This window comes from Pogona vitticeps, chromosome 2, assembly GCF_051106095.1.
Source record: "Pogona vitticeps strain Pit_001003342236 chromosome 2, PviZW2.1, whole genome shotgun sequence".
NCBI lineage: Eukaryota > Metazoa > Chordata > Lepidosauria > Squamata > Agamidae > Pogona > Pogona vitticeps.
Window position 1 is genome coordinate 95,329,227 of NC_135784.1, and position 13,575 is coordinate 95,342,801.

Here is a 13,575-nt window from a genome sequence, read left to right on the forward strand (position 1 = left end):
GAGTCTGGAACCTTCTCTTTCCTTTGTTTTGCATGCATGTACATATGTTCCTGCTGCTTTCCAACGGCACTACCTCTCTTTCTAATTGATGTTCCTGTGGCTTTACTGTGTGTTTTCACCATTCTTTCGCCTGTCTGCCGAATCACCTTTGCCTTTGGTTACATGGCACATATATGAAGGATGCCTATTTGGTGAAAATGTTTCACAAGGAGAAAATGCAACCAGAATCAGTAGCTTTTAGTAACCTCTGAAATCCCAGGTGATGTGGAGTCATTTATATTTCACATCTGACTTCCATAGTGATCAGTTAGACTCCATTATACAAGGTAATGGGATAGGTCTGTCATACAGAAATGTGCCATTGGTATGGGTGGGTGTACGTTTGACTGGCAGTGGCCAGGTAAGCTAAGCGATGTCTTCAGGTGTAGAGTCAGGAGAGATTTTTGCTCGTATCTATTATATCAGCAATCTGGATTTCTTTCCACTGCTTTTGCATTGAGAGCATCTTTTTGAAGATAATACTTTTGTGAAGACTATGGATGTGTCCAGATTACTGTTTTCTTTTTATGCATCTATAATAGCCCTCATTGTGTATTTAACCTTTTTTTTCTCTCCAGCTACTGCCAGAAGCAGCGAGAAGCAAGCACTCATGTCAGAACTGAAGATCATGAGCCATCTGGGACCTCATCTGAACATTGTCAACTTGCTTGGTGCCTGCACCAAAGGAGGTACTTGCTTCGTCTCTGTTACTGTCACTTGGAGCGCATATGGATGGCTCGGTCCTTTCCCCTTGCTGCCCATCAAAGCTTTTTTTGGCTTATACATAGGATTTATAATGAATACGTCTCATCTTAACTTCAGTAACTTTAACAACAAGGCTGTCTTCGGGCAGAAAGTTAGGAGCTTTTGTACTGTGCCATTCCTTCAATTAATGCACATATTTTGTTATCCTACACTGCTGTTCTGTTGCAGGAAAAAGCCTGCAAGTTTCTCTGTTCAAACCAGCATGAATAAAGGGAAGACCACAGTCTCCTTTCTCCTGACACTTATATTCCAATCTACCCACCAGAGTGCTAGCACCACTGCCCTTGTGTATGGGGATCCTGTTACTTCTACTAAATCTTACGTTTTCAAACCCATCTATTCCTTTACTAATCATTCAGTAATATAGTAATATGATCTCACAATGGGGCAGATTCAGAGACAGGGTAGAAACTAGTTCCTTCTCTCTCCCTCTCTTTCTCAAACAGATTTCTACCTTGAGGCCTCACTCTCACATTTGTGCAGTAAGGCCTGCATCTGGCCGCACCCCTTTGGACTGCAGACAAGAGTTTGCATGGATTGTTTGGAGGGGCACTCGGTCTGCTATCTGAAGCCATTTACTACTCAGCGAGCCATGGTTGTTCAGTGTTTGAGCCATTGGCAAAGAAACCTATCTTTAGACCCACTGACCACATCTGATCTTCTCTACAGGCCCCATCTACATCATAACGGAGTACTGCCGCTATGGAGATCTGGTGGACTACCTGCACAGAAACAAACACACCTTCCTACAGTGCTGCAGTGAAAACACCAAGCAGGAAGCAGAAGTGTATGGAAATGCCCCCCGCGAGGACCGGGTGCAGAGGTGCCTACAAATTCACACTCTCCTCCTGTTTCAGGGCCTGTGGCTGTAGCCAGTCACTATCTCCAGGGTCATGGCCTTTCTGGTCCACTGAAACAGAAACTTTGAGATTAAGGAGATTATTCCCTCTTTGTAAACAAGATAACATGATAGCATATTCAGTACAGAGTTGGCTTTTTCCCTCTGTTTCTGTGCTTATCGATTTTTGGTCCTACATATCTCTAGCTCTCTGTGTTGCTATCAGTATCGGTAGAGTCAGTATCTACAGCCAGCACAACTTTGTCTGCATTATTTGTTTTGGTCATGGAAGAGTCACATCGGCATTTTCTCCCCATTTCTCCCCATCATTGAGTGATATTTGTTAACACCTCAAGGTGAGAACTCTCTGCAGATAATTTCCACATGACCCAGAGCATGTGAGTTGTCACGCAAGACATGTATCAGTGTACAAATAAAGTGCATAAATTATCATGAATGGAAACATGCAGAAAATAAAAAGGAATGGGTGGTTACATTTTGGATGCATCTGGATCATCCAAAGGGTACTTTAGCAAAGCCTTCTAGCTATTTGAACTAAGCCACACGTTACAAAGAAAGACAAAGGCTAGCAATGTGCCCTTTGGATTTATTGGACCCAATCTCCCCAAATTCTCCCTTCTGGGTGTTTCACCTGACAGGTCCACACCTACAGGCATGTAAATGTTGCTAAGAGTAAGTCTTAGCTCAAAGCCTCAATAGCTCTGGCCTGGCTTCTTGATTTAAAAGCAACAAAGGAAGTTGGTTGTTGTAGGTTTTTCGAGCTGTTTGGCCATGTTCTGGAGGGTTTTCTTCCTAACATTTCACCAATCTCTGTGGCCGGCCTCTTCAGCGGACAGGAGACAGAACCAGAGCACAGACAGAGTTCTAGATCCTGTCCTCGGAAGATGCCGGCCAGAGAGGCTGGCAAAACTTTAGGAAGAAAGACCTCCAGAACATGGCCAAACAGCCCGAAAAACCTACAACAACCATCGAATCCTGGCCGTGAAAGCCTTCAAGAATACAAAAAAAGGAAGCTCTGGAGTCTCCCACATCATTAGTAGCCATACACAGAAACAAACAAAATATGCAACAGGTCTTGTTTGGTCATTTGAATTTACACTAACCTTGTGTGTTACAGTTCAGCCTAGATGTAGCATTCAGGGGAAGCTCTAGAATCATTACTAGATAACTGAAGCCAATTGCTATTGACATAATCATTTACTTAGGCAACATTGCAACCAGTGACATATGGAGAGAGGTAGCAGCTAATAGAGGAAAACATAACGTATCTACATCTAAAGCTTTTCCACCCTTTGGCTACCATTCTGTCCTTCCTTGATTAAAGTCAAAGAAAAAAAAATGTTCAGAACATCTGTGAATCCCAAAGGAACAGCAGAAAATGCCAGGATTTAAATGTGGGGAAAAAGAACTGCTCACCTCTTAAAATGGATGGAACCCTTTGAAAGTGTACCCCCAGCCACAATAGACAACTGAAGTGAAATGCTGATTAAGGGATTTCTGTAATCTATTATATTATATTATATTTTTGAACTGCATAGATTAACCTTCATGTTAATGCATGAGCATCAGATATAAAACTTTCCCCCCCACTAATATGCTTTCAAGTTAACACAAGAGCAAAAATTACTCTGAAAAAAACAGATTTTCTTTAGGGAAATGTAATGTATATCTGTTAATATAAATATCAATATCCATTGATTCACATGCTCAATCTGAAAATATTAAAAGAAAAAGATCCAGAAAAAACTATGTTTACATGTATTACAAGAACTGGCCACTAGAGACCATGCTATGAATACTTGATAGGGAAGAATACATAGCATGGTCTCTGACCACTCAGTGGCCACATCTTGTAATGCATGAAAAAAATCCTTTTTACTGCTCTCTCTCTCTCTCCACACACACAAACACACACACACAGAGACAGACATGAAACAAACGAAGCTGATCAGAAATGCACAGAACAAAGGGACCAGGTCCGAAATGCAAAGAGAACAAAGGAAAAAGCAAGGGAAGCATGCAAGACCATCGGAAATGGGGGGAACCTCAAAAGCAGCCAAACCCCTCAATACCCATCGCTATGCGATTTTTTCGTTAAACGGGGTGCTCGTTAAGCGAGGCACCACTGTATATATAACATTTTCAAGTATTGTATATATATGGGACTTGGAACAAATCCCCAGCAGATATGAGGGTCTTACTGTAGTTGTTAAGTTGACGCAAAATAAAGAATGTAATTAATACTTGAAAATGTTTGTATTCACAGTAAAAAAGATGCCTTTACATACCTAGCCATGCTTTAAAAAAAGTTAAATGCTGTGAGAGAGTTTTTGTCCCCATACAAGAATGAAAAGGCTAGCTAATTTTCATCAGGACAAATATGGCTTTGAGGTGGGGAGGATATCTTTTACTTTACATTTTGAAGCTTGTCTTTTGTGTGAAATACAAAGTTTTCTGAGTAAAATGAAGCTTTTTCTGTTCAAAGCTTTTTTTAAAAAGCCATTTCGGTAAATATTTTGCAAAAGCACCAACATGCTTGGTGGTATAATTTATATCCCACCAGATGGGCGGGATATAAATCAAATCAAATCAATCAATCAATCAATCAATCAATCAATCAATCAATCAATCAATGCCAAAAAATACAAAAATTGTCTTAATTCACCCAGCAGGCAGAAAAGTTTTCAGATTTTTTTCATTCTTCCCAACAATAAGAAATAAGCAAAGATTTATATTCCTGAGACTCTCTGTTGTTACTGCAAACAATGAATATGACTTCCCCAACGGAAACATTTGGCAGAGATCAGTCTTAATAGGTACTGTATGTTTGTCATTTGAATGAACTTTCTTTTTGCAGCCACACATCATTATCTGTGGAAAGTGATGGGGGCTACATGGATATGAGTAAGGATGAGTCACTGGATTATGTGCCCATGTCAGACATGAAGGGTGAAATCAAGTATGTGGACATCGATTCTTCTAATTATGGTACCACCTATGAACTGGGCAGCTATTCACCAACAGGTAAAGGAGGTCATAGAAAGCAGCAGGCACGTATGTTGTGACCCGTCGTGATCATTTGTAATGGTTTCATTGTCTAAAGAGCCAATGTGAAGAAATAAGGATCCTTTTTAATATTATATACTATTATAATGATGATAATGATTATGATGATACCATCGTATTAGTTACAGGTTTTATTGCATTTGTTTTTATTGTAAACCACTTTGGTATTTGTTGGCACAAAACTGACGTCTCTGGCGCAGAGTCTTGTCCAGTCCAGGCAGTCCAAAAAACTCACACATACACAGGCAGCTTCTCCCGACACCAAAATATATTTACAATATATACAGCAGTTCGAACTGGCATGACAGCATGGCATCAGGTAATGGATCAGGGGTACATCTTCAATTCAACTTCACATATATATACTTATATGTATTAGCATATAGGCAATCGTGGCATATGTTGCATCATCCATGACTCAGCATTACTCAGCATTATTGTACACCTATACAAACATGGCTGCTCATTAATATAAACCTTGTTCTGTCAGGTTTGGAAATTATCCTTGACAGTATTTTTTTTTAAAAAATGAAAAGCAGTAAAGAAATGCTGTAAAATAATATCCAGATATATGAAAATATAGTTATCAACATATTATATAAAAGTGAAGCTTTGCTGTTATCAGTCGAAGTGAGTCTCTAAATCATTTCCTTCTTTACCGTGTGTCTGTGTAGAGTTAGACAGTTTTATATTTTAAATACGTTTGGGAAACCACATAACAAACATTGTTTGTGTCTCTGTTTTATGTTCTCAGCTTCTGAGAGGGTGACACTGATAAATGAATCTCCTCTGCTCAGCTACACAGATCTTGTTGGAATCAGTTTCCAGGTGGCTAATGGGATGCAGTTCCTAGCTTCCAAAAATGTAAATATACTATGTTTTTTTTTATAATTACGTAATTATATCTAGGGATGACTGGCTTTAAAGGAGAAGAAAGTTGCTTGTTTTCTCCTTGTTTGTGGAACAAGCAAGAAGAATGCAAGAAGAACACAAGGGGGCATCAGTCAATTTTCTTGTACTAAGTGTGGACAGGACGTTTGATTTATGTCTAATGAGGCACACTGTTGCATTTCCCTTTAAACCTTACTGCTTCCTTTCTCCTCTGGACAGATAATATTTACTTTGTCCCCTAGGCGGTGCACCAGACATTCAGTGAAACAAAACTATAATTGCTTTATAACAAGTTATTGCTTCTCTATTCAAACCAATCCTGAAATATTCAGTACTTTATGCAAGATGCTTCTGGTTCTCTCACAGCCAATAGTGAGACGTTAAGCTAGAAGCCTTCATCTTAATCACAGATGGATGTTAGTGTGCCATCAGAAATATAGCTGCCCAATACTGTTTCTGTAAACAGTCTTTTTCCATGTGGAGAGAGTGTTTTTTCTAGTACTGTTGCAAACAGTATTCTTGATGTAAGGGTGATTTTTTTAAAATAAATAAATAAATCAGTAAATAAATCTCAAGTAACCCATAGTTCTGTGCCAAGGAAAACTTGATTTTGAGGCTGCTGTTAACACTGCAAATTAACACATTTGCATATATTTTGCATAGTTTATTTTGGTTGCAGGAGTTATGAGGAAAATATTTATTTATTTATTAGATTTATATACTGCCCATCTAGAATGTGTCTGCTGTGGGTGGTTACAAAGCAGCAATGCAGCCATTACAGTTACAACTGTTGATCACTGTAAATATTCCCTTCCCATTCTCTACCGTTTCCATAGGACTTTCAGCGAAAACCGAAGGGGTTGGAAACTATTTTTGTAAGAAATGCATTATGAATAAGGAAAGCAGCATTTTTTTCATGATTATTAATTCCAACCTGAATTTATGCACATGTGCTGTATGATCGTCAACTGCACCCAGCCCAGGCTTACGTGGGCCAGCACCCTGTATTAGGCTTCCTCTTAGATAATCTGAACTACCAGTTTTCACGTTTGTTGGCGAAGAAATGTTGCCTGTTGCCAACTAATCCAAGGGCCATTTCACAGGACCGACTTCACACACAGCAAACTGCCCAATAGGATTTCTGTGATGCCATTATCATTTGTGATCAATCTCTTTTCACATAACGCTAATAGCTATGGGGAAAAGGAAACATGATAAAAGTGGCAAGCGGTTCTGCAGACAAAGCTACTGCTAAAACCAACTCCACAGAAGGCTTGTGGTTGTTTTCCAGAGCAAATTCCCAAAAGGTACAGTTGTTCTGAAACATGACACATGTACTTACAGACACCACGGGTGGTTGGCAGGAGCAGAAGGTAAACGTCTTGTTACAACATAGTTCAAGCATAAAGATGAATGTCTCTTAACAAGAGTGGAGAAATTTGAAATGGCAAGGAAATTGTGTGCAAGAAAGGAGTGATATCTCCAGAGTTCTATTGAACAGTGAGCGCAGCCTCAAAAACTCCAGATGTTGGCCTTCCAAGTCCTGAAAGCTCTCACCATTAGCTATCCTGACAACCTGTTGGAAGTAGCAGTCGAAGAACATCTGGAGAGGCAGAATTGTCCGCTCCTTGTTTAGTCAATTCATTAATAAAGGGAACACTACAAAAATAAAGAGTATTCTTGAATAATAGTTCTCAGTGCTTTGTTTCCTTTTGAGAACAATTCTGTGTAAACAAGTGGGAATTTATATTCCTCTTTTCATGTAACCTTAAAACAGCTCTAAACGTGCTCAGAGCAATGAACGACATTCTGAAGTCACATGAGAAGTAAAACCTAGTCCCCTGCAGCAGTGCTGATTGTAGGTCTAGGGGCTTGCTACCGATTTTGCTGATGCACTGTAAAACACTGTAAAACTGGAGACCACAGCACGACAAGAGAAAAACAAAAACAAATTGTAGGAACCACAGGCAACAGTAGTTCTGCAACAGTGCCTCCAAATTCCTGTAAAGCCATTGTCTGAACCTAACCTCAGTGGACACGTTGGGTTTCACACAGATTTTTTTGTGACGCTTTGTTCTGAAAAATTTGGCTGGAGAATATCATTAAGGCTATTGAACAAATGCTAACACAAACACAAAAGTTATACAGCATGGGTATTTTTCTCTCTCTCCTGTCCCACAGTGTGTGCACCGAGACCTGGCTGCAAGGAATGTTCTGATCTGTGAGGGGAAGTTGGTGAAGATCTGTGACTTTGGCTTAGCTAGAGACATCATGCGGGATTCCAATTACATTTCCAAAGGCAATGTGAGTAGCAAGACTACTGAACTGTTAGCATTTTTAAACCTCTATACTCTGAACTTGGAAGCTAGTTTGTTCCTCTCTATCCTTTCTACTCATCCAAAAGAGGACAACTTCCCACAAATTTGGAGCCTCAAAACTTTACCATTCCTGAAGAATTTCATATATGGGACAGCATGTGGGATTAAATACATTTAAGAAAGCACCCTTATTTCCATAGGTTCACACACACACACCCTTAGTATGACACTATGGCAAGTATGCTGGTTTAGGACAATACAGGGTGAATATAATCACTCATCATCTCAGCAAAATATATCTTCATTGTCTGACTGCACTGGTTTTAATCAGGTCAATACCAGGTAAATTGGCAGCAGAGAAAATTCAGAAGCAGGTTATTCAAGGAATTATGAGAAAGTTTTATTTCTCTTTCCAGCATAACCTGTTGGTTCAATCTTACATTGATAATTCACCGCAGAGACGTGATTCCTGGGCTAGATTCTGCTCCACAGAGTTTTCAACCAGTCTTCTACTCTGTGGTTTAAACCAATAAATCTTCTAGAGTTTTGAACCTATAACCCCTGATAGATGGACATCTAGCCTCCATTCTTCAACATCTTAGGACCAGTGCTCCAAAAATAATTTTGGCCAGATAAACTCATTAATAGAATGCTGTTCTAAACAGGAGGCTAAATTTAATCGACCTACGTTTCATGCAGCCGAGGCTTAAAGTTTTGGCCCCTCTCCTTCTTTGCAGGGCCTGAGAGACCAAGTTCTATTTTTGTGTGTGTTTGTGTTGTGCTCAATGCAGCTCCGTATATGGGCATGGGCCTGAGTAAGACTGCAGGCTTCTAGAAATTTCCAGAAGATTCAGAGTGGTGGCCCATGCTTTTTCTAATCTATCCTTCTTACAAAGATATTTAAAACTGAGATGATTGAAAGGATGTGTTTCACAAATTGGGCTTCCATTAAAGTAATCAGATGAAAAAGCAGAGAGGGCCCCTGTCTCTTTAATAGTTCTACGGAGGAAGAAATTTCGGCAGATATACTTTGCATTAAAATATCTACTTGTTTATAAGCAACTATTATAGATGCATAAACCTTCTTTCTCGTCTGGTCAGCCTAGCTTGCATGAATTCTTTTATGTATGGCAAAAGTCACAGAGCAGAAATAACCAAACACTGCCAAAGATTAAGCAAAAGGGCTTGTGAACATTGACTACAGTTTATCCCCAGGCTGTTTTTGGGGAACGAATCTTCAAGCTTCAGATTACATGGGCCATCTGAAATGTTTTCCATGCTCCTTCACTGGGAAATTGCCTTTGCAATCTTCTGTCTTCCTCATCTCCTTCTTCAATGTTCAAAAATCACTCTGTCCCTGTGAGCAATTTACTTCTGCTTCCATGCTTGATCCAGTTGGGCTTGCTCAAAAGTGATTCAACAGATGAGCTATGACAGGGTCCTCCAACCCTCTTTGGAATCCTCTAGTCCTGGTCAGGATTGGGCAACGCATGTCCTTTGGGCTGCATGTAACTACCAAGAGCATTTATATGACACCCTACAGCTACTCTTAAAATCATGTGGCAAACTGAGAAATTCCCTTTAAAACAAGCCTGTCTGTTTGCTTTAACAGATTGTTTTTCTGATTAGTTACCAAAATTCAGTGGTGTAGCACTGTGTGTGTGACCCAGAACCGATGGGAGGCAGACAATACTGGCTCTAAATGTAACACAGTTACCCCTTGGGTTTCTAAGCTTTTAACTTTCATAACTTCTAGAGTTTTTTTAGATCCACTGAGTAACCCATCTGCCACCTTTTGTTGTTTATGTTGCTCCATCTACCTATTTGATGTTGCTGGTGAGCCTTCTAAGGAGGCAAGCGGAAGTACTAAGAGCTTCCTACCATACTGCAATCATAGAAAGATTTCAGCCTTTCACCCCAAAGCGTTTACAAACTGAATTCGTGGGAAAATAAGATTTAGTTGATACTAAGGTCAGCGCAGTTATTCTAGGTTCTTTCATTCTGTAAACCATCCGGTGGTCCTTCTGGCTCTGCTAGCTTGGATGCACAACTGCACTTTCCTAATTTAAAACCCAGACTGTTGGCATATTTCTTCATAATGCCATTTTCTTTATTTAGTTCTGGATCATATATGGCCCTTTGATCATAAATACCAGACATCCACCTCCTGCTTCTGAACACAACATTGTGGGTGCAGCATTGTGGGTACATCCTCCCCAACTCTGAATCCATTTTCTTCAGATTTTAGCTCTGTGTCTCTTTTTCCTTGATAGTCAAGACCATTTTAATCTTTATTTCTACTTCCATCCGTGTTGATTCAACCTTACCATGGTTGGTATGCCAGTCCAATTGCTATGCATCTGCTTTCAACTAGGATGGTCACGGTACAGATAATTCTGCCCAGAGGCTCTTATCTTCCTCACAGCATAGAACACTCATCTATTTTCTTGATTCTGTACCAGAACCTTTAGGGATTTGATAGATGATGCCTTCGCAAGGCTTTATGCATCTCTTCTGCCGGCTCTGAGTAAGCAGAAGAGTCCTGATTGGTTTATGTAGGCCTAATCAAGCTTTGTTTTCCAAAGTTCTGGTTCTCTACAAGACAAGTGAATGCCCTCTTTCCCCCAGGACAGGCACACCCCCACTTGCTCACCACCTTCACCTGCCTTGCTGAGGGCCGGTAAGATAGTCCTTGTCAGCACAAACACATCTTCCTATTTTAAATAAGGCGGTTCTGATTGGAAGCATGTTTTCCTGTGCGGGTTTCCCCTGGGGGCCCTGCTGCCTTCCTCCAGGAGCTCTCGATGTGGATGATTTGGTTTCTCTCAGTTATCAGGGGCCCTGGCAAAATGCACTTGTAAACCAGCTCAGCCTATTATTTACTTAACAATGCAGTCACCTTGTTTTTCAATGCACTGAAAAGATGCAAAGCTAATTTCCTTATAAATGTGGTTAATATGGTTCCTTGATCACAATCCGCAATTCTCTAGTAAAAATCTTACCTCTCCCACTCCCTGAATATGCCTTATTGACAGTGAGAAACACTTTGACAAAGTCCAACACAGGAAGCTAATGGAGTTGGTGTTTTTTTGTTTTGTTTTGTTTTTTAAAAAAAACAGACAATGATTCAAGAGATATCTTTATAATTTGCAATCTGCACTGGTAATAAAAAGCTTTGTTTAGATGATACATGATGCCTTCACAAGTTCAAATTGGAGATGGCATAGAGATAACAAAGGGACTCAGACTCTTGCCACTGCCTCTTAACACTGTATGCATTACAAGAACATCTTTAGAGAAGCACTTCCCGATTTAGATTGGGGCACTATTGTCAATGGAGATAGCACTGTCGGCAACGGTCAGCATCCAGAATGAAGACAGTACAGTATTACTAGCTGGTACTTCAGATGATCTGCAAAGGTTATTCAGAAAACCAAGTTCATAATCAATAGAAATCAAGCAATACAAGAAATGCAGTTAAAGATTTGAAATGGAAGTTTGAAATGTGTTCAGAAATATATGTTATCTTGGAATTTATTTGAACGAATAGTGGTAATATGACCATGAAATAAAGGTCGGAATAGAGATGGTCTAGAGAAGCTTCCTAATGATGAAGAAGGCAATATACAATGGAAACAAAAATAGTTGAGAAAATGTGTGTTCTATTTTGCTGTGCACTCTCAGTTCTACTGTATGGCATCTAATCATTGAATTTAACACATGCATTGAATCATTGGCTTTAACACATTTCAACTGCCTCTATCTTTTAAAAAAAATGTATTTTAGAAGCATTAGAAATGTAGGTTTATTGGAGGATGCTGAGAATATCTTGAACCTACAGGGTTCAATGAAGTTCTAAGGCAAATGAATAACATCTAACAAATCATAAAATTGGTGGTTGTGGGTTTTTGGGGCTCTTTGGCCGTGTTCTGAAGGCTGTTCTTCCTAACGTTTCACCAGTCTCTGTGGCTGGCATTTTCAGAGGACAGCACTCTGTGTTCATAAAATTCATAAACTGCAAAAGGATAGAATACTTTGTGTGAAAAGTGTACTGAGTGTTATATCTGACCATTCAAGATAAAATAAATGAGAAATGCAAAGGAGGAAAGAGAATAAATTATTGGCTGAAGAACCTTTGAAACAGGTTTGGGTAGATCAAAACACCATTGTTTAGAGTTGTTGCACCGAGGCTCAGGATAGCTACGGCAATGTGCAACCTCTGGTAAGAGAAGAACAAAATGAGAAACTGGTAATTCTCATGGTCCTGATCATGAAATGTGTTAGTGAACTGACAGCCTTCATACATTTCTTGAATTTTTTCACACATTAACTATTTAGGCTACTGGCAGTCTACCAATTTTACATGCCAGACCTGATTAATCTCTTTATTTCTAGACATCTGTGCTAGAGATGTACCATTTGGGGTTCTTGGATTCTAACTCCCAGTATTCTTCAAAAAAAAACCTTCAGAGAGAATTCTGGGAATTCTAGTCCACAAATCTATACTGTACCAAGAAACACCTACATTCCTCCCACCTGGACTGAGTCCTAGCTCTGAGCTTGCATGGCCTAATTCAGTGGTCCCCAACCTTGGGCCTCCAGATGTTCTTGGACTTCAAATCCCAGAAATCCTGGCTATCAGAGGTGGTGGTGAAGGCTTCTGGGAGTTGTAGTCCAAGAACATCTGGAAGCCCAAGGTTGGGGACCACTGGCCTAACTCATTGTGAGGTTTTTTTTTTTTAAGCAACAGTTTCCTCTTTTGGACTTCTACACCAGAAAGCACAGCCTACAACAGTTTTGCAGCCTTGGAGCTAGGCCCTGGGCCAGATTCATGAAAGGCAGGTGGGGGTCTTTGGATTGGAGCTCCTAGAATTCCGCCTGAGGAATTCTTGGAGAATTCTAGGAGTTGGGAGTGCAAAAAAAGCATAGATGGCACATCTCTAGTTTCCACTCTGGATTTGGAAAAGGTCTTGATGTTTTATTTGGAAGTGGCAAAATAATTTTGCAGGTCCAGTATTTGTATGTGTGTGTATTGGACCTCATCTTGGTAATCCAGGTAATTTGGTGGATAGTCAGAAGCATCTTCTAGGGTATAACCCCTAGAATAAGTAATACCACATTTCCTGTATGCATACTTACTCCAGTTCTGTGGCTGTGTCAGTACTCGACACCAGAAATGTTTCTGTGGAGCAGTAGCGTAGTCGTTCTCCTACCTTTATTGCCCACAATGCATTAAGCCTGTAAGCCTGAAGAGACAGGAGGCTTGGAAGAGCAGTTTCTGTTGGCCTCTTCAGCTGCTTTCTCCTACTTACACCTCTTAGTTTCTGAAATGTCTGTTTTGTCAGAATGGAACAGTACAGAAACTACAGAGAAGGAAAAAACAGAGATGCAGGCCAGAACTATTGCTTTTGGTATATTCTGTATAGCAGCCATACTCTGTCACCATAGCAGGCGACTGTCCAAGAGTCATTAGCTATCTTCACATTGTGTTGCTCAAACCATGGTTTCTGAGACTGTCTGTGGATGGAATAGACAAATTAACTACTGATTCTGACTTCCCAGCCTATCTCTGGGAAGATAGATACCATGCTGTAGATGAAGTAAAGAGAGACTGATCTTCCACTCCTCCAGAGCTTT

The 13,575-nt window shown here is 40.1% G+C and overlaps 1 protein-coding gene across 1 annotated transcript in view; it reads left to right on the plus strand.

Moving 5' to 3' along the window:
* Positions 1-13,575, plus strand: part of PDGFRB (platelet derived growth factor receptor beta) — a 103,230-nt gene that overhangs the window by 72,252 nt on the left and 17,403 nt on the right. Inside the window, exons 14-18 of the mRNA XM_020806799.3 lie at positions 618-728; positions 1,474-1,627; positions 4,521-4,687; positions 5,484-5,593; positions 7,802-7,924. Of these exons, the coding sequence (XP_020662458.3) occupies positions 618-728; positions 1,474-1,627; positions 4,521-4,687; positions 5,484-5,593; positions 7,802-7,924 (665 nt within the window). The remainder of the gene's footprint in view (positions 1-617; positions 729-1,473; positions 1,628-4,520; positions 4,688-5,483; positions 5,594-7,801; positions 7,925-13,575) is intronic.